Source organism: Lissotriton vulgaris, chromosome 7 (genome assembly GCF_964263255.1).
Source record: "Lissotriton vulgaris chromosome 7, aLisVul1.2, whole genome shotgun sequence".
NCBI classification, from domain to species: domain Eukaryota; kingdom Metazoa; phylum Chordata; class Amphibia; order Caudata; family Salamandridae; genus Lissotriton; species Lissotriton vulgaris.
In genome coordinates this window covers 543,465,532-543,483,990 of record NC_141695.1, presented here as the reverse complement: position 1 = coordinate 543,483,990, position 18,459 = coordinate 543,465,532, and the positions used below count along the sequence as shown (strand labels likewise).

The 18,459-nt window shown below is 47.2% G+C and overlaps 1 protein-coding gene across 5 annotated transcripts in view; it reads left to right on the top strand.

The window, feature by feature from the left end:
- The window catches only part of LOC147702005 (testis-expressed protein 47-like), a 223,648-nt gene that overhangs the window by 102,611 nt on the left and 102,578 nt on the right, over positions 1-18,459 (top strand). For 2 of the 5 annotated variants that reach the window (XM_086930618.1, XM_086930619.1), the window contains exon 1: positions 13,484-13,758. The exons of 2 other annotated variants lie outside the window; for them this stretch is intronic. In XM_086930618.1, coding sequence (XP_086786744.1) covers positions 13,615-13,758 — 144 coding nt within the window. In that variant the 5' untranslated portion in view covers positions 13,484-13,614. Of the gene's footprint in view, positions 1-13,483; positions 13,759-14,552; positions 14,634-18,459 lie in introns of those variants that run through there. One more of the 5 variants, XM_086930622.1, reaches the window with a different exon arrangement.

Here is an 18,459-nt window from a genome sequence, read left to right as displayed (position 1 = left end):
GCCGCGGCATTCTGCACGATCTGCAGCCGATGCAGGAGATAGGCCGGAAGTCCCACATATAGGCTATTCGCATAGTCCAAGTGCGAAGTGATTAAAGCGTGCATCACTGTCTTCAGTGATTCCGTAGGGAGAAAGGGAGCCATTTTTTTTAACATGTGGAGCTTACCAAAACATGCTGAGGTGACTTTCTGGATCTGAGGTTTAAAAGAGAGTTCGTTGTCGAATTGAACTCCCAGGTTGCGTGCTACCGTGACTGGGGAAGGCGCTGGGTTGAGTTCAGGTGGCCACCAGGTGGTCGAAGACATGGGACTCATTTGATTAAAAAACAGCACCTCAGTTTTGTCCGTATTGAGTTTTAACGTATTACGGGTCATCCAGACTACAATATTGGCAAGACAAGTTCTAAAATGTGTAAAACCAAGGGGCGAGTGATCTTTAAAAGAGAAAATCAGCTGAGTATCGTCAGCGTAGGAGAGCACTCTCACCTCGGATGACTCAATCAATTTCGCGAGAGGGGCAACGTAAACGTTAAAAAACAGAGGACTGAGGGCAGATCCTTGGGGCACCCCGCAACCAAGCGGTTTGTTGTCTTTAGACCAGAATGGGCGACACCATACTTGTTGTGTCCGATCCGTTAGGAACGAGGTGATCCAGGCTAACGGGGTGTCACAGATCCCCAACTCTCGGAGTCTTGTCAGAAGGATGTCGTGGGAGACCGTGTCGAAGGCCGCGGACAGGTCGAGGAGCACAAGCATGGCTGTCTCACCCCTGTCCACAGCCTCCCGCACGGTCTCCGACACCTCCAAGAGTGCTGTCTCCATGCTGTCCCCGGTTCTAAAGCCGGATTGAGAGTCATGCAGGAGATCATTGCTTTCAAAATAGTCCGTGAGTTGTTCTTGGACTATTTTTTCCAGAATTTTAGCTGGTTTGGGTAGCAATGATATCGGACGGAAATTGCTGAGAGCAGCAGGGTGTGCCTCAGATTTTTTCAGAAGGGGGATAAGGATGGCCTGCTTCCAAGTCTCTGGAAACTGGCCTGAAAGGAGGGAGGAATTCCAGATTGATAGAAGAGGAGGTAGAATCGCTGGAGCCACTACGGAAAATACATGAGCGGGCATGGGGTCTAGAGGAGAGCCTGATTTACAAAGCTTAAGTTTATTGAGAGTGGTGTCGAGGGTGATAGGTTTAAACGCATGTAACCTTATATCCTTAGAAATAATATGTGAAATAGATGTAGCCTCTACTTGCTGGGCAGCTGGGAATCAGCAAACTGCCGCATGGGCTCTCTGTAGCCCTTGAAATAAATTGCGCAAAAGGTGTGCTCCCAAACACATAGGCATGTGTCTGGGAGCACTCTGGCTCCTGAAATAATGCTGCACCCAATAAGGGGGAAGAACTGGCCCCCTAAACACTGGCACTTTATAATGAATGTGCCCTAAAAATAACTATGCCCCAAGAATAGAGAAAACATGCCCCCAACCGTTGGAGCCACACGGGGCTCTAGAAATAAACTGGCGCCCAACGTGGGAGTATTTTAGCCCGCAGTCACCGGGGCTTTAGAGGATCTCTGCAGGCGCCGTCTCCTTGTCGGGGACTGCTGGCGGGACTCGGCCTCCGGGGCTCCCCTACACTCAAGGGAGCCCCATCACACACAATGCCTCGTCAGGTGCGAGGCGCATCTTCACCCGGTCCCCCATCTCGGGACCGAGATTTGAGGTAGCGCCCACGGGACGCTATGCGGCTTCTCCCCGGCCACGGGGAAACATGGAAATGGTGCGTCCTAGGCCCGCCCAAGTCAGGCACGGCCGCCTGGCTTCCAGGACGGGCCGGCGCAACACCGCAGCTTTTGCAAAGGGGAGAGAGCACGGCTCGGGCCACGGCTGTGAAATGCGGGGTTGGCACCCGCGATTTAGATTAAAAACCCCATAAAGCGGAGTAGGCTCCCGCTGTTGATTACATCAAAATGAAGACGCAGGTTGGGCACCTGTGCACAAAATGAGGGGTAGGCTCCCTCTGGAATCATTAAATAAATAAAAAGGAAGACGCAGGGTGGGCACCTGCGCACCGGAGATAATTAATTAAAAATCAAGCGGACATAATGCAGGGTGGGCACCTGCAATGGAGCACAAGTAGGGAGGATCCCCAGACAGGGGGAATCCCTCAGCAGCGCGTAGTCCAGCGCTGCAGGGAGAGGACATAAAGCGCTCACAGGGCGCTGGGGGGTAGCACAAAGTCCTCCAGGATAAGAAAGGAGGTCAGAGTCTTTCCAACATCCTGGGAATAATCAAGGTAATGCAAAAAAAGGTTCCAGGGCAAGGGAAGGTTCCCCAGTCAGAAGTCCTCCAAGGCATCCAGGGGCTGGGCAGAGCCCAGGGAGGCAAGCCTTCCCCTGAGCTCCAGCAGCAGCACGCCCCTGGTAGTTTCAAGTCCGCAAACAAGAACATTTACTTGGGGTCACAGCTCCTCTTTTATATACAGAAATCCTTTGATGTAGCAGTGTAGGCAAGGGGAGAACCAGATGCAACTGGTTCTTGAGCATTTTGTTTTGCTCAACCCCTCTCCCTATTCACAAGACAGGCCAGGGACATCAGACGCACCACAGGGGGCGGAGACAGCATTGTGGAGAAAAAGCCCAGCCCTATTCAGGTCCAAGGTGCACTCCTCCCTGCCATCAAGCATGCAGATCTCTCCATTCACCACTGGGGCAGACCCATCCTGACTCCTGGAGCCAGGCACACCAGCCAACTCCAGCCAATCACAAGCCAGACAGCCAATTCACATTTACTGCACAGGCAGGCCAACTTCTAGAAGTGGCACTTTCACACTAGATACAATAAATCTGCACACATCATCGCGCAGCATTTAATCTCACAAGTTTGCACATACCAAACTCGACCTTGCACTCCCCACACATCAGGAACTACCATGGACACATATATTCCCCATACATTCCTATGGGGGGCAGACCATCTGAGCACACACACTCAGAGTGCACACGCACTTTACACTGGCCCACAGTGCTAAAGTGCACAGAGGCCTAAAATCACTACCACCATGCCAGAGGCTAAAGGCATAAAGTTTAGGGGTGAACCTGCCAAAAAGGCCCACGTCCAACAGGGATCAAGAATTATTCCTAACTTCCTCTGCTCCAGCCACCCCAATGGACTCGATCCATCTTTGGTCACATATACAGTGGACAGCTCTCTGTTCCGCTTAAATTCCAACACTGTATCAAATTCACCAACGACCGCTATGGATTTCCCTCTCTGCCCAGTTAGACTTCCTTAAACAAATATCTTTGAACTGTTCCCACTCTTTCATACCAAGCAGAGTGAAAAAAGATCCTGAATCAGCCATCATACTGAATGTTATGTCTGCTACATCCACCAAGCAAAATGTTCTATTGACCTTTTCAGATTTCATTTGTATCACACCTTGTCCATCTCATCCCCTCTCTCTTGTGCACAAAATACATTCTCACCATCAGATTCCTAAGATGAATCACCATTGCTGATGGTGGTTTCAGTTACATTAATTTATTTGGGACTACTCTTATCATTACCAGATTTACTGACCTTGGTGAAATGCCCCTTTTACTTGCTCTTCGTGCGATTTTTTCAACAGCAGGGCACTTGGGGGAATTCCCAAAATTATTTCTATTCCCACATCTGTAACATTCCATGGCTTTTCTCTCAGAGTCCCCTTTCTTATACTTACGGTTTGGAGAGTCCCCCCGCTTTGTCTAGCTATACTACGAGTCATCGACTCGTAGCTTAGATTCCAGTAAGTAGCTCTCCTTTGTGCATCCTAGTCTACCAATCTTGAAGTTTTCGCTTTGTTGAATTAATATATGTACACCAAAATTGAAAGCTTGCATTCAAGAGTAAGATGTGTTTATTTTCAGAACTTATAAACCGATGTTTGGAGAAAAATGACTGAATTCCCAAAATATATTTAAGCTGATATGAGTAATACATCATGTGGTTTCGGGAGACTTATTGCTAATTTTACCTTGATGTCAGGCTTATTAGGGTTATGGTTGTTATGTATACTCACATAGAGGTATTGTACATTGACAAACCCTTTATTATGTTACTGCTGGCAACCATGCCTGGAAAACTGAGGTGACCACTGCTTGTAATCTTGCGAATGGTGTCCACTAATGTACTCTTGTCTGATGTGGTCAGTATAACAACACAAATAATATTATTAGCTCGGGTGATTTACACTGAACAGAAGTAGCTATTATTAAAGAAAAGGCTGGAGACCTCTATACCAATCTATTATTCAACCATTTGTGACACTCAATCTTTCCTCTCCATTACCGTTTGTCTCTCTGTTCCTCTCCCTCCCTGTCTCTCATTCCTTTTGTCTCTTTCTGTCCTTCCCTTTTTCTCTCCCCTTTCTCCTATAATGGAGGATTAATGTTCCTTCTTTTTTTTTTTTTACAACAACACTGCCAAAAAAGGTGTTTTCCTTCAATACGTTTCTATTCATTTTTTTGAAAAACAAATTTCAAAGTTATCTAAAACTTTTTGGGTTATTAGTGTTGAATGAAACTGCCAATCTCAGGAAACTGGTAGCAGGCACCTGCAGCTTTTATGTCCAATCGTGACCTGCTCTGGAGGACAAAAGTTTCCTCCCTACAGTGAAGACGTGTTAATTGTGCTGCTCAAAAGACCCACCTCCCTCAAAGGCTCACTGACACCTTCTGAGGCCTGGGATGGAAGAAGATGCACCACATGATCTGTGTCCTCTGGCCTCCCAATTGTCATTCTGCAAATAACAATGAATGGACCTAATGTATGGCTTGCCCAGACTTTCTCTCACCTAAATCTGCTACAGTCTATTGGTTACAAAAATCAGCACAGGTATGTGGGGCTGCTTTAGTTCTCCTCTATCATACACCCGCGATTGGGCACCGCTGATTGCCTGCCTTGCCAACAGTCGCAGCCAGTATGACTCACAGGGGGAAGGGGGTCATGCGGGGGGTTAATTTGACATTTTAAAACAAAGTTAACTTACCTTTGCCGTCCAGTCCCGCATCGTCTCTGCTTCTCTGGCTGATCCACACAGAAAGCAGGCAGCCTCCTTCCCCTAAGTCACTCACAACTCTACAATGGCAGCGCTGGGATTGGCCGGGACGCCGACCGCACAGGCGTCTATGGGGAGGCGATTTTCTACATGTAGGCTGCTTACAGGCTACATGGAGAAAAGGGAGAGTGCACATGACTGGTTTGATTGGCCCCAGAGGGCCGTCCAAGTAGTCAGCGCCCTCCGAGTGGGCAAGCCACTCCTCCCCTGCCCCAGTGGTCGAAGTGGGCGTGATCGGAAGTGCACAGCATGCCCCTACTTCTTTAATTTGATGCAATCGGTTCCCCTACTTTTCGATTTTTAGAAATGCATCCCAGGATGGCAGAAATAGTGAAAGCCTGTAGAAAAGGCTCGGCCTTTGTGGGCGTTCGGGAACGGGCGGGTGGGCAGCGAAGGAGAAGGACTCTGTCTCTGTCTTGTCCAGAGAAGACCAGTACAGTGTCAGCTTAAGAATAATAATAATAATAATACAGGAGTTTGTATCGTGCAAACATCTACCTCAATGACAGAGGTGTCCCGGCGCTTTAGTAGCAAGTAACGCATGCAGAGTAGTTAGGGAAACTCTTCAACGCTTTTCTAAAACAGGTCTCTGTGTTTGCTTGGCGGAGATACCTAGGCAAGGCATTCCACATTTTGGCTGTTCTTGTAGAGAATGCCGTACCATCCAGACGGGCTTTAGAAAAGCGGGGAACACAGAGCAGATTCTGAGAATTTGACCGCAGAGATCGATTCTGCTTATAGCAGAAGAGTCTTTGTTTAAGGTAGCTGAAACATTTTCCCTTAAGAGCCCGATAGGCCAAAGTCAAGGCCTTGAATTCTATTATTTTCGGTACTGAGAGCTTCCGCTCTTCCGCTGGCAGCTGCCCCCATCTCTCCTTCTTTTTTCCTCTTCCCCCTTCTTCATTCTCTGTCTCGCTCCTTCTCAGTTGCTGAAAGCCATGACTTCAAGCTCTTACCCTATCTTTCATTTATTTATTCCCCCATGAAATGGAAACCTTTCTGCTGGAAATGTCTTTTCCTGACATTTTTCTATTCCAAAGTGCAGCCTCGGGCGGAGAGAAAAAAGATTTGAAATACGAAAAGTAACTAAAGAAAGCAAGCCAGAGTGGTTGTAAAGTGGTCAGATTGGTTTTATTCATACCCAAACATATTAGGGCCACTTTACAGAGTTTGCCAGTGAAACGCTTGTTTCATTTGCTCATCTTTCATTTAACAACGGGGCATATTTACAAAGAAGTGACAGAGCAGCGGCGTTAGCCTTCCTGGCTTAATGCTGCGCTATGCCACTGAAACGTATGTCTGCACCGTATTTACTACAATATGGTGTAGTCCTGCGTTTCCCCCTGTGCTAGGCGCTAATTTCAGTTGGCTAGCGCCAACGCAGTCACCCTTGCACCGTAGGGCAAGAGTGCCTGTACTGCAGGGAATGATTGTTCATGTGCAGGAAGGTCTCCCTTTCAGCACATAAACAATCTTAAATGGTGATGTGTAACTTCTATGTGTGCTGCTTTGCGCAGCACATATAGAAGTTGCAACTCGTCATTTTATAAATGATTGTTTATGTGCAGGAAGGGACACCTTCCTTTACATAAACAATCATGCCTGGGTTTTGCTGTTTTTATGTGCACATATAAAAACCAGCAAAATCGAGGAACAATAAAGCATTTCTCCCTGTTGCGCCCTGTTAAGACCAGGTTGTTCCTGCCTTCATTTCACATGCTTTACTTAATCTTGCATTCCCTATGAGTAATTGCTTTTTCCAAGATGTTATTACTTTTTTAAGGCAGCATATTACTCTTGTCTAGTGCATAATTTGAATTGAGTCACATCCAGGTGTTTATAGCGCAGCACAATTTGGTTCTAGCTGAAGGTAGTGTGAGTTTCTCTCAGTGGTGCAGTATGGTGCTCAGTGGGGGAGAGGATGTGGCATTATGGCTAGAGCTATCGAATTTGGAACTGGGGAACCAGGCTCAGCCTTCACAACCAGTCCACCAGACCACTCTACTGAGGGAGCACATTCCCATGCTTGACCATAGAAGCCCCCGCTACACTGTACAATGCCTGGTGTCTTAGCAGGTGGACTCTAGCAATAGCAAGTGTGGGTTAACCTTGAAGGCCTGTCCATCACAATCCATGCTGAAATTCACCTCCAGGCTTGCGAGCAGGCTTACGAAGCATCACACCCCAGAGTGACAGTGACTCTGTCACTGATGTCACAGGACCCTTGAAGCCAGTCCCCCTCACCCACTGGTACCTCCATAGGCCTTGTTTCAGCAGTAGTAGCTGCCACTCACCAGGGATCGGCAATGCAGGATTTGCATTCACACCAAACTAAGTTCACAATCTTCACGGTCTCTGCTTCATGCACAACCACTTTTAACATGTGCTGCCTGCTTTGGGGGCAGTAGAATTATGCAGCAATGGAGAAAAAAATTATGCTGCAGTGTTGACTAAATTAAGGCTGCAGCGTAATACAGTATATTTTCCGATACTTTATTATTTTCACATTTTTATACATACTAACAGTCTCTGCAAACATCTTACCTCATTAGTGACAGTGTATCATACAAATGCAGCAGTGAGAAAGGTTGCCAGTCAACCTTTACAAAGGGCCAACAACTTTTCAGCAACATAAGTCAAATTTTTTTGTAACTTTTGATCCGTTTGGGCTACAAACTATTTGTTAGTTTAAATCAGATTATACAGCAGAGGATGTATTATGTGGCAAATAGCCATAATTATGGGGAAAACATTTGAAAACTAGGATATATTGCCATTCATGTTTGAATTGCTCTTGTGGAAAAAAGGAGAAGTGCTGATGACAGAAACTGCATGGCTCCGTCACAAATGACTTGTGATTCCACTTTTTAGCGTATTTAGGACATTCTGTGATTGGAAATGTATCCCACTTTGTGAATATATTTTAATGTCAATAACTCATATTAAACCTTTAATAAACGTGTATCCATTGGTTGAATTAAATAATGTAATAAGTTGTAACTGGCCAGTAAAATACCATACAAAAACGAAAAATGGGGGTGTGTTTGGCTCTTTCTGGCCACAAACCCAATCTGCGGGTTATTCCAGCCCTCGGATTCTCCGCCCACAGTTCCCCTACTTTTTTTCTCCACTTCGACCACTGCCCTGCACTAGAGCAGGACCGCCCACCCACCAGAGGCGGCTCTAGGCTCATGGCGGCCCTGGGCAGGAAGTGTAGGTAGGGGGCCCAGGAAGAGGGTGTCCGGGCGGTGTTGAGTGCGAAGGCCAGTGAAGAGGGGGTGTTTGGAAGTGGAACAGGGGCCACCACACAAATATGTATCCATCCTATTGATCTCCTGAGGCACAGCCGGGAGATAGCGTGTTTATCTTTTAAAATTGTAACTTTTGTGTGATAGTGTGTTGGTTTTAACCTCACCCCCTCCCTGGGCACTTACTTCCTTCTCCTCGCGCAGCCGATATTAGCGCTGCCGAGGGATTCATTCCTGACGCCATTTCCCTGGTGACACAGGCGACGCCCACTGCATCAGGCCACGCCCCCCGCCGACACTCCATAAAAGCGCGCTGAAGGCTAGCGCGAGCCCGTGGACTATTGATCTCCTGAGGCACAGCCGGGAGATAGCGTGTTTATCTTTTAAAATTGTAACTTTTGTGTGATAGTGTGTTGGTTTTAACCTCACCCCCTCCCTGGGCACTTACTTCCTTCTCCTCGCGCAGCCGATATTAGCGCTGCCGAGGGATTCATTCCTGACGCCATTTCCCTGGTGACACAGGCGACGCCCACTGCATCAGGCCACGCCCCCCGCCGACACTCCATAAAAGCGCGCTGAAGGCTAGCGCGAGCCCGTGGACTATTGATCTCCTGAGGCACAGCCGGGAGATAGCGTGTTTATCTTTTAAAATTGTAACTTTTGTGTGATAGTGTGTTGGTTTTAACCTCACCCCCTCCCTGGGCACTTACTTCCTTCTCCTCGCGCAGCCGATATTAGCGCTGCCGAGGGATTCATTCCTGACGCCATTTTCCTGGTGACACAGGCGACGCCCACTGCATCAGGCCACACCTCCCCACCTCCGGTATATGAATGTGTTTCTCCCGGCCGCGCAGCGGACGAGCGCAGCGGGCGCGCCGGCAGCGCGCCGAAGGCGCGCCTAAGGCAAGCCCGTCTGCGCCCGTCCGCGGCTGCCGAGGGCCGGGGGCCAGAACCCCTGCACAATCTCAGATAGACCTCTGTTATACCCGCCAGGAACTTTTGGATTTGCGCACATGCGCTGAGTATAGCTGCTTGCCTATTAAGGATAGTGCAACTGATGGACTTGGGAATACGTGCAGTCACTGTGGCTACTCATTCAGCCACTGGAAGGCCTGTAATGGATCCGCCAGAAAGCTTGGATGCGCATTGATCAACTGCAGGTCCCTCAGAAAGCACCACATGGAAGTGCGGGACTTACTTGAGGATAGTAAACTAGATATCCTGTTCACTACTGAAACTTGGCTGGATGAGGAGTCATCCCCCGAGGTGCTAGACGCACTCCCCCCAGGTTATGGCATTTGTAGGTTAGATAGACCGTGTGGGAGAGGCGGAGGGATTGCGATTATTCATAAGCACGGGATTGAATGCACTCTGGAGGCCATTTCAATATCAGATAGTGAGGCTGGAACCTTTTCTATATCTGTCTCTAAAAACTATATAATAAAAGGCCTCCTAGTATACAGGCCCCCTGGAGGTAGCAGTCAGTTTGCTGCCAGTCTGATACAGAACATATTATCCCCAGCTTTGCGCTATGAGAAATTTCTGTTGCTGGGTGACCTTAATCTTCATTTTAACGATGCTTTGAGCATCTCGGCCCAAGAGGTCCGTAATGACTTACTAACTCTGCAATTAGTTCTTAAATCGGAACTGCCCACTCACCGACTAGGGCATACGTTAGACCCTATTTTCTGTAACTGGGACTCCCTCATAGTTGATCCCCCAAAACCAATGGTATGGACGGATCACTTTTTGGTACCATTTCAGATTAATCAATCCCCTGGAATTCTCCAAGGGAAAAGGGATGGTACTCGCAAGCTACAGAGGAGGTGGGCCAGGTTTTCCCCCGCAGACTTCAAGACCGGTTTGGAACAGGGAGGACCACCGGAAGGTCTGGGCCTAACAATTGATGGGGCGTGCGAAACACTCGATCGACGCATCCATGCTGCTTTGGACGCTACAGCACCATGGTCTAATAGGGGACCTATGCGGCGTACTAAATCCGCGGCTTGGTTTAATGAGGACTTAAAAAGGGCTAAGACCGTATGTAAGCGGTTCGAAAGAATCTGGAGACAGGATTACGCACCAGACCAAGAGAGGGAATATAAGCTGAACCTTAAAAAGTATCATGCTCTGATAAGGAAAACACGGGCAGATTATTATACTGAAAGGATTACTAAGGCCGATTGCTCCGCCAAAGAACTCTTCACAGTATATAAGGAATTATCCTCTCTGGCCTGTCTGGAAGAAAGAGCAGCTACCTCGGTGCAATCTTGCAATCAGATAGCTGACTACTTTAATAAAAAGGTACAGGATATATATGCTGCCTTCTCCAACACAGCCAGGGCCGGTTCCAGCGACCAAACCCTGCTGGATGAGGGACCTTCAGCCACAGATAAGCTGTGCGCTTTTCTGACTCCTGATATTGTTGAACTGAAAAAGGTGGCTGGAAGTATAAAATCAGGCTCTCCTAGAGATCCGGCACCCGCCAAAATTCTGAGAAGCAATATGGAGACACTAGCGCCGTATGTTAGACATCTCCTGACACTGTCATTTGACTCTGGCACGGTTCCAACGACATGGAAACAGGCTGTGGTACTTCCACTTAAGAAGAAGCCACAGATTAACATCGCTCAAATGAGCAATTTACGGCCTATTTCACTTCTCCCTTACATCGCCAAAATAGCGGAAAAATTGGCGAACCAACAACTTACGGCTCACATTGAAACCCAACAACTCTATCACCCCACCCAGGCTGGCTTCCGTGCTCTCCACTCCACGGAGTCGGCTCTCCTCTATTCCACGGAGATGCTTAGGAAGCATGTGGATGAGGGTCAAACTGCGGCACTGATTCTTTTAGATCTCAGTGCCGCGTTTGACACTGTGGCCCATCACACACTGCTACAGCGCCTGAGAGAGGGAGGAGTTGCTGGCAAAGCGTGGCACTGGCTGAAGTCCTTTCTCCTTGGCCGCAGCTTTTGTGTGGAGCAGGGGCCTCATAGGTCCAGAGCTATTGCCCTGAGCCAAGGAGTTCCCCAAGGCTCAAGCCTAAGTCCCACTTTATTCAACCTCTATGTTGCCCCAGTGGCATCTATTGCGGAGAAACACGGGGTTGTTGTGGTGACTTACGCGGATGATACTCAGCTGGTTGTAGCTCTTTCTCAGCCAGCTGAGCAGGCAGCCAGTCAGTTTACATCCTGCCTGCAAGACCTGGCTAATTGGATGTCAAACAATTGTCTCAGATTAAATGGGGACAAGACGGAGGTGCTTATTGTAGGCAAGTCTCCGTCTGTTTGGACATCCGCATGGTGGCCCCAGACCCTGGGCCCCTTACCTCAACCTAAAGAACAGGTCAAGAATCTGGGTATTTGGATGGACTCAAAACTATCTTTTGAGTATCACACTAGACGTGTAGCTGGTACTTGCTTTGGCATTCTCCGTTGTCTGAGAAAGACACTCGACCTGCTCCCAGTGTCAGCTAGAAGGGCCCTGGTCCATGCCCTGGTGACTTCCAGGCTGGACTACGGGAATGCCTTATATCTGGGAGCTAACGTGAGATGTCTTCAACGCTTGCAAGGTATCCAAAATGCTGCTGCACGCCTAGTGTTATCACTGCCAAAAAGATCTTCCACCAAAAAGGCATTGGGGACGCTCCACTGGCTCCCAATTAAAGAGCGTGTCCAGTTTAAAATCCTGTGTATAGGCCATCGGATCGCTCACGGTAAGTGCCCGAGTTTCCTGAGGAATCTGCTCACACTGTATAAACCAACTAGGCACTGTATAAACCAACTAGGCCCCTCCGGTCGGAGGGCACTGGGCTAATGTGTATCCCGAAGGTTTGCAGGGCCAGGATGGGCGGCAGATCCTTCCGCCTTCTGGCAGCACAGAGTTGGAACACTCTTCCTCTCAGACTCCGGATGGAGCCGTCTGAAAGAGTTTTCCGCAAGGAACTCAAGACACATCTGTTCCCCAAATATTGAAGCGCTCTTTTCTGGCTGTGTTAGGGATCTTTTGGCCACTATTAGCGCGGGGACACACTGACTAGTGTAACCAGGCGCTTTATAAGCTCAGTTAATAATAATAATAAATAATCCTCAGAGGATTACTATATTAAGGATATATTGGCGTGGTGGCCCTGTGCATGTGCACAGCTTGCACATGCCTAAGGCCGCCCCTGCACCCACCGGCACGCAACCAGTGGGGCGACGCTCCTCGGCCCACATTGAAAGTTGCCAATCCAACCCTGCGTGCACTGTGGGTATCGCCGCATGCTGTGATACTGCTATGCACTGCATGCCAGGGCCCTGCTCTTTTGAACAGTGCCTATCTCTTTTTCTTGGATAATGACTGGTGCATCTTGAGTATCAGGGGACACGTAAAAAAAGTGCAGCACTGCGATCGAATAGTAATAGGAGAAGGAGTCGTGCCCCGCAGGGAGGAATGCACGAGCTCCGTCAGGCCTGCATGTGTCCCGTGCTCAGCCCCCGTGCGGCCCTGCAGCCTCTGAGTGCGGCTCTGGGGCGGGCGGGCCACCAGCGCCGTTTACAACTCTGCGGGGAAGACGAAAGTCCGCCGCCCGAACAAACACTGAGGCCTTTGACGCGCCGAGAAACGATGCAGAACTTCAATGGGGAAAGGATCTATACTTTGCTCCCAAGGCAACACTCCCCTACAGCCAAACCAGCAACGGAAAATAGCAGTGCCAACAAACTGCGCAGACCGGACTGGCGACTTCACCCAGCGCACTGCGCAGAGCCCAAGCCTTGGCAGCGACCAGATCGCACCCCAGGCTTTGGCGCCCAGCAGTTTTGCTGCTCTTTCCTCCGTCGTTATTTTTTTCTTCCTTCTGCTTTCCACCTCCTTCTACCATCCTTTCTTGATCACTGTCCTTTCTTCGTTTTTTTCCTAGCTTTGATTTTTTTGTTCAGTCTTTGCCTATTGCGTTCTGTATTTTCTTTTATTTGTTCGTCTTCCGTTTTCTTCCCCCACTTTTTTCTTTCAATATTTTTTCTTTTCGTTTCTCCCCTACTATAATTTCTTATTCCCCCTTTTGGTGTGCCATTCTGTATTTTCTGTCTCTATCTTGTAGCTTATTTCCTTTCTTTTCCTAGTCGTGCTTTTCTCTCGGTTTTATCTTTCCATTGTTTTCTGTTTCCTGGTTACTTGTCCCGGCTGGATTTGCATTTTCGTCTAGTTGGCGTGATCCTTTGAGAGCGCTGCAGACGCTGTCGGTGCTTCCAGTCTACTCGGCGCTTTGCTGGTCTTCGTGCCGAGGATGGAAGGCAGGTCGGAGGGCTCCTTGAAGAGCGCCGACCGCAAGGTGAAGAGGAAGGGAGGCTCAGCGCTGGAGAGAGCCGGGAACAGCCTGTACCATCAGATACTGAGCAAGAGAACTTTCCTGACGGCCGAGGAGGACACGGTCAGTGCCGCCCCTTTGTAGATTCTCCTAGAGGCCTCGCTAAGACTCCTAAAGCGCTGCTTGCATTGACGGCGCTGACCCCTTAGCCGTCTGTGCCCTTTCATGAGCATAGAAGGGGCACATGAACTTTGTTAGCCGGGAATCTGCCCGAGCTCGGCCAGGTCAACGCCCCTTTGTTCTTACTGAAAGTCCTCCGTTCTCTCTTGGCCTTGCCTACGCTGCTCGGTGCTTGTCCGCACCCTCTTCGTGCGTGGTTGTCATACATTGTCACACTATTAATTCCACTGTTGCATAGTGTTTGCCTCAGCTTCTTAAAATGTGTGCTGCTCCGAGCTCATGTTGCTGCATTTTAAGTGAGAACAATTCACCATGTCAAGTTGTTTACCATACCTCTCTGCTACTGGTGGTAGTTTGTACACTACACGCACCAGCAGACCTTGGGGCAGGATGATAGCTTGACATATCTTCTTATTGTGTTTCTTACCGAGAGCACGTCGACCTAGCTGTGTGAGCCAGGGAGGCTACATTGTTTGAAGAACTCGAATTTATGTGCTTATTTCGTGTGTTCAGGTCTCTGTTTCCAGTGCTAGGGTTTATTTTTAGAAGGCATCATCTTTACTGTGTTAGTCCACTTAACGCAATTATGAACTGAAATTCCCAGAATGCACTTTTTCTTTTAAATGAAGGGTAGGACTTAAATCATGACTGCTGATCTTTCATTTGCTCAGCAGAAGATCGATCAGAGAAGGTGGACAACATTTGGAAAAGTTTCTGTAACTTTTGGCTATTTTCTGGCGAGCCGATTTGCACCCTGTAAATGGGACATGTCGTGGGAAACTGCACTTCTGAACATAGAAATACAGCAGACTGCGATGGTAAAGTAGTTCTGCATTTACTAGTTTATCAAATACTGCATTTTCAAATATCTTACGGTGTTGAAACACCAGTTGCAGAAATATCCGTGTAAACCATGCTCACGTGCATAGACTACAAATTAGCTGCAGAACTCTCAAATTTCCCGGTTCCATACATACCTCCTCTAACCATATGTTTTCGGCATCTGGGGATTGTTGCCCTGTTTTAACCCATTAGAAAAATCAGAACTACTAGTCCCAGAATGCAAAGGAAACACCATGGAGTAGATGAAAATCCGAGGCATGGTCCTGGAAAACTAGGGATAATTGTTGTTGACAACGTGAAGGTGTCTTTTGCGGAGCATGGCGTGTGCAGAACATCATTTTTGACGTTTTACATACTTGTCCTCTTTAAAGGCAGATTAGAAAATACACATTTCCTAAACCAGTGTGAACTGTAAAACCCGGGCACCCTTTTAAATTTACATGCATCTGTTATTACCTATTACGAGACCTCCGGCTTTCAATATGTTGCAGTAGGTTTGTTCCTTGCTCATTATTAGGACCACGTGGTTTCGTCCCCTGTGATACCAGCCTCAATGCTCCCGCTACACATGGGAACATTTACCTCTCACTTCCTCGGAAGTGGCAATGCGTCTCCATAGTGAAGCCTAATTAATCAGGCCCTTAGCACGCTAATCACCCCCCCCCCCCTCCTTCCTCCTTTGAGTGTTGTCTGCCCGAGAACCCCGGAAGTGTTCTCATTGGTGCGTCAGAGCGACAAGTCAAAGTCAATACCGGTGCGGCGACTAGAAGTGCTTGTCCAGTTTCATAAGCACCGCCCGTCAGCCTGAAGAGCGCACATTCTTACAGAACTTAACAGGGCGAGGACCTGTGGTAATAGTTCCTGTTTTGTTGCGGGTGGTGGGCACGATTAACAACGCCGGCCTGTTTTAGCAACTAGCCTTAAGAACAGCGGCCCAGGAGGGAAACAAAAGGTGCCCCTGAACCAGACAGTGCAGAAGTGGACCCGTGTTTGCAGGGCTTTAAGTGGGATAACAAACTGGGGGGTCTCTGAAGGGGGCGTGGCTCATGTAATTAAGGGCTTGGTTTAAAAACACATATACTAAACATCTTGTGCTTAGCATATTGTGCTGCCCGACTGGTATTTTACTGTTTGTCATTGCATCCAGATATATGATATAACAAGTAACATCATACCTAAAACAAATCAAGACTATTGGCTTTGTCAATGGTTGTTAGTTGCATAAGATAAATAAGCAGCAACTATGGCTTTTATTAATATTGAAAAAGCTTCCACTTAAAGCCTTGGTGACACCACAACAATGATGCTGCTCCTGAGTTTCAAAAAGAGAAGGGAAATCCAGAGAGAAAATGACTCCTTTTAAAGGATTTCCCTTCGCCTACAACCCTCGAAAAAAACGGACCGCCCAGGTCACAAAACAGAGGCGGATAGAGACCCGTTTCGAGGCCTCCTTAAAACAAGCATTTGCAATGCAATAGGTCTCGCATTTTGCGAGTTTGAGCTACTGGCATTGTAAATGACAATTCCTTTTATTTATGTTTTGTTTTTAAAACATAAATAAAAGGCATTGTCATTTACAATGTCAATAGCTTAAACTCGCGTGAATGCGAGACCTGTTGTATTGCAAATGCTTGTTATTTTATGGCATACACTTGCAATGAAATAAAAGTAACTACTGCAGCATGCCAAGGCCAGACCTAATAGCTATACCATTGCATGTTAATTAAGGTTAAATATCAGAGCTACTTTTTAATTATTTTTTCTCAAGACTTCTCACTCATGCTAGAATTTATATTACCCAAACATTTTTTTTAAAAAGGAAAAGAACACCAACTAATCTCCACCTATAAAGAGTTTTATAACTGAGAACTGCAAGCAGACGCCTGTTTCTCATGCCATCCTATCTTGGGTGCGACTCTCCAAATAATAAAAGGTCGTACTAAACTGAACCTCATTCCACGAGCATTTGTCGTGAAAGAGTTAAAGTACCCTCACTCTGGATTTAAATGTGGTGTTGCAGCAGCCTTCTACCAAGTAACTGAACATAGGGCTAGAAAATTGAATCTCCCCCCTGTGGTGTGTAGCCTAGTTTCTGAAGGGTATGGAGACCTCCAAACTTTCTAAAACACTCTTTTTGTGGGGGAGAGGCAGAGAAGTGAGGAGGCAACATTGATCTTTCAAGTTATATGGTTTTATATTTTAGATACCCAAGTGTGAAGTATTCTGTCTGGGCTAGACATGGTTTGTGGAACAGTCTCTTTTGCACTGCAGTATTTTTACTGATATGGTATTTGTGGGGCATCCTAGAGGTCCTACCTCATTCCAAGAGAAAAAGAAAATGGAGAATTAAAGTACGAAAACCTCAGATTTGTGACACTAAAGTTTGGTGAATTTTTAAACTAAGGAAAGGGATTTGCCTTTAACAACTTGAGGAAATTCAAAACAAACAAAACATATCAGAAAAAGAAAACATAGGCCACCAGACAGGTTAGTAGAAAATGGGTAAGAGGGGGAATTACTAATGTATAGGTAGAATTACACTTGCGGAACGAGGATTCTGGTAGGAATAGAGGAACTAGAGTACAAAATATTCGAGTATAAGTGGGGGTACTAGGGTTTAGGGAGGGTTCGAGGTACGAGGGTATAGTTGGGGTACATAGGTATGAGAGAGGGTAGAGGGAGTATGCTACAGTCAGAGGTAGCTACTAGAGTTAAGTTACTAGTAGAGGTACTTGGTTACAGGGGGTGGTTGAGACAGGGGTAGAGAACAGTGGAGCGGAGGGAGGAGGGACCAACTTTGGTTTAGGAAGAGGGTTCAAGGAGAGAAAAGAGAGGAGGAGTCTGCCAGCCACAAACAAACAAAAATTGCCTGGGATTCAGGCAATAAATTAGGAACAAGAGACGTGATCCTCGATATAAAAGCTGCAGAATTTTGTTTGACCAGTAGGGCATTCACCTAAATGCGTTAGACATCTTTGGAAACCCTGTCTATTTTGCAACATTCAAGAAAAAAGGGTGAACTGCAAATGTTTCTCTGGAAAAAATTTGCTTGAATATGAGTTTTACTCTAGAACAACATATATATGGTCAGGGGTTTCTGTCATAAATCTCAAAATCTCTTCCAATATGTACTTATAAGATTCTGCACATGTGCATCATAGATTGTGTCCTCGGAAACATAATACCCTGGCAGGTACCTTGGTGCAGTTTTAGTATAAAGATACTTCGTAACATTTACACTATCACCACACCTTTCTATACAACCACAAGAAAGGAGTAAGAAATAAAAGTGGCATAGAACACAGAGAATGATGGGTGGACGTAGAACAGTGGAAAGCTCGGACTGTGAAAAATAGGTGCACAATCAAGTGTTCTCAGTCCAGGGCCATAACACAAAATGAGGTCTCCTACACCCAGAAGAATTTGGCGAGGGGGCCCCTAAAAATTCACTAGGTCAGACCTTCTTACAAAAACACCAAGAAAAAAGCAGAGCAGGCGGCCTTGCACCCCTTCTTCATACAAAAAGTTCCTGTGCCAGTCTCTCAGCAATCATGAGAGAGCACATGCAATGTCAAAGCGAACAAACAGGCGGAGCAGAGAAAAAGATGGGAGTGAGGATAAAATTGTCGCAGATTGCTGGGGAAACAACACTCACCTGGCTTTACATGGCGCGTGGAGAAAAGGAATGCTTGGAAACTGGAGGCGCACAATTCACTGACAGTACCCATGGTAGATCTGATCTAATGCTCCTTGCATTAATCCTAACTATGGCAGCTTCCAAAGGGAGCTCCTGTAGACTTC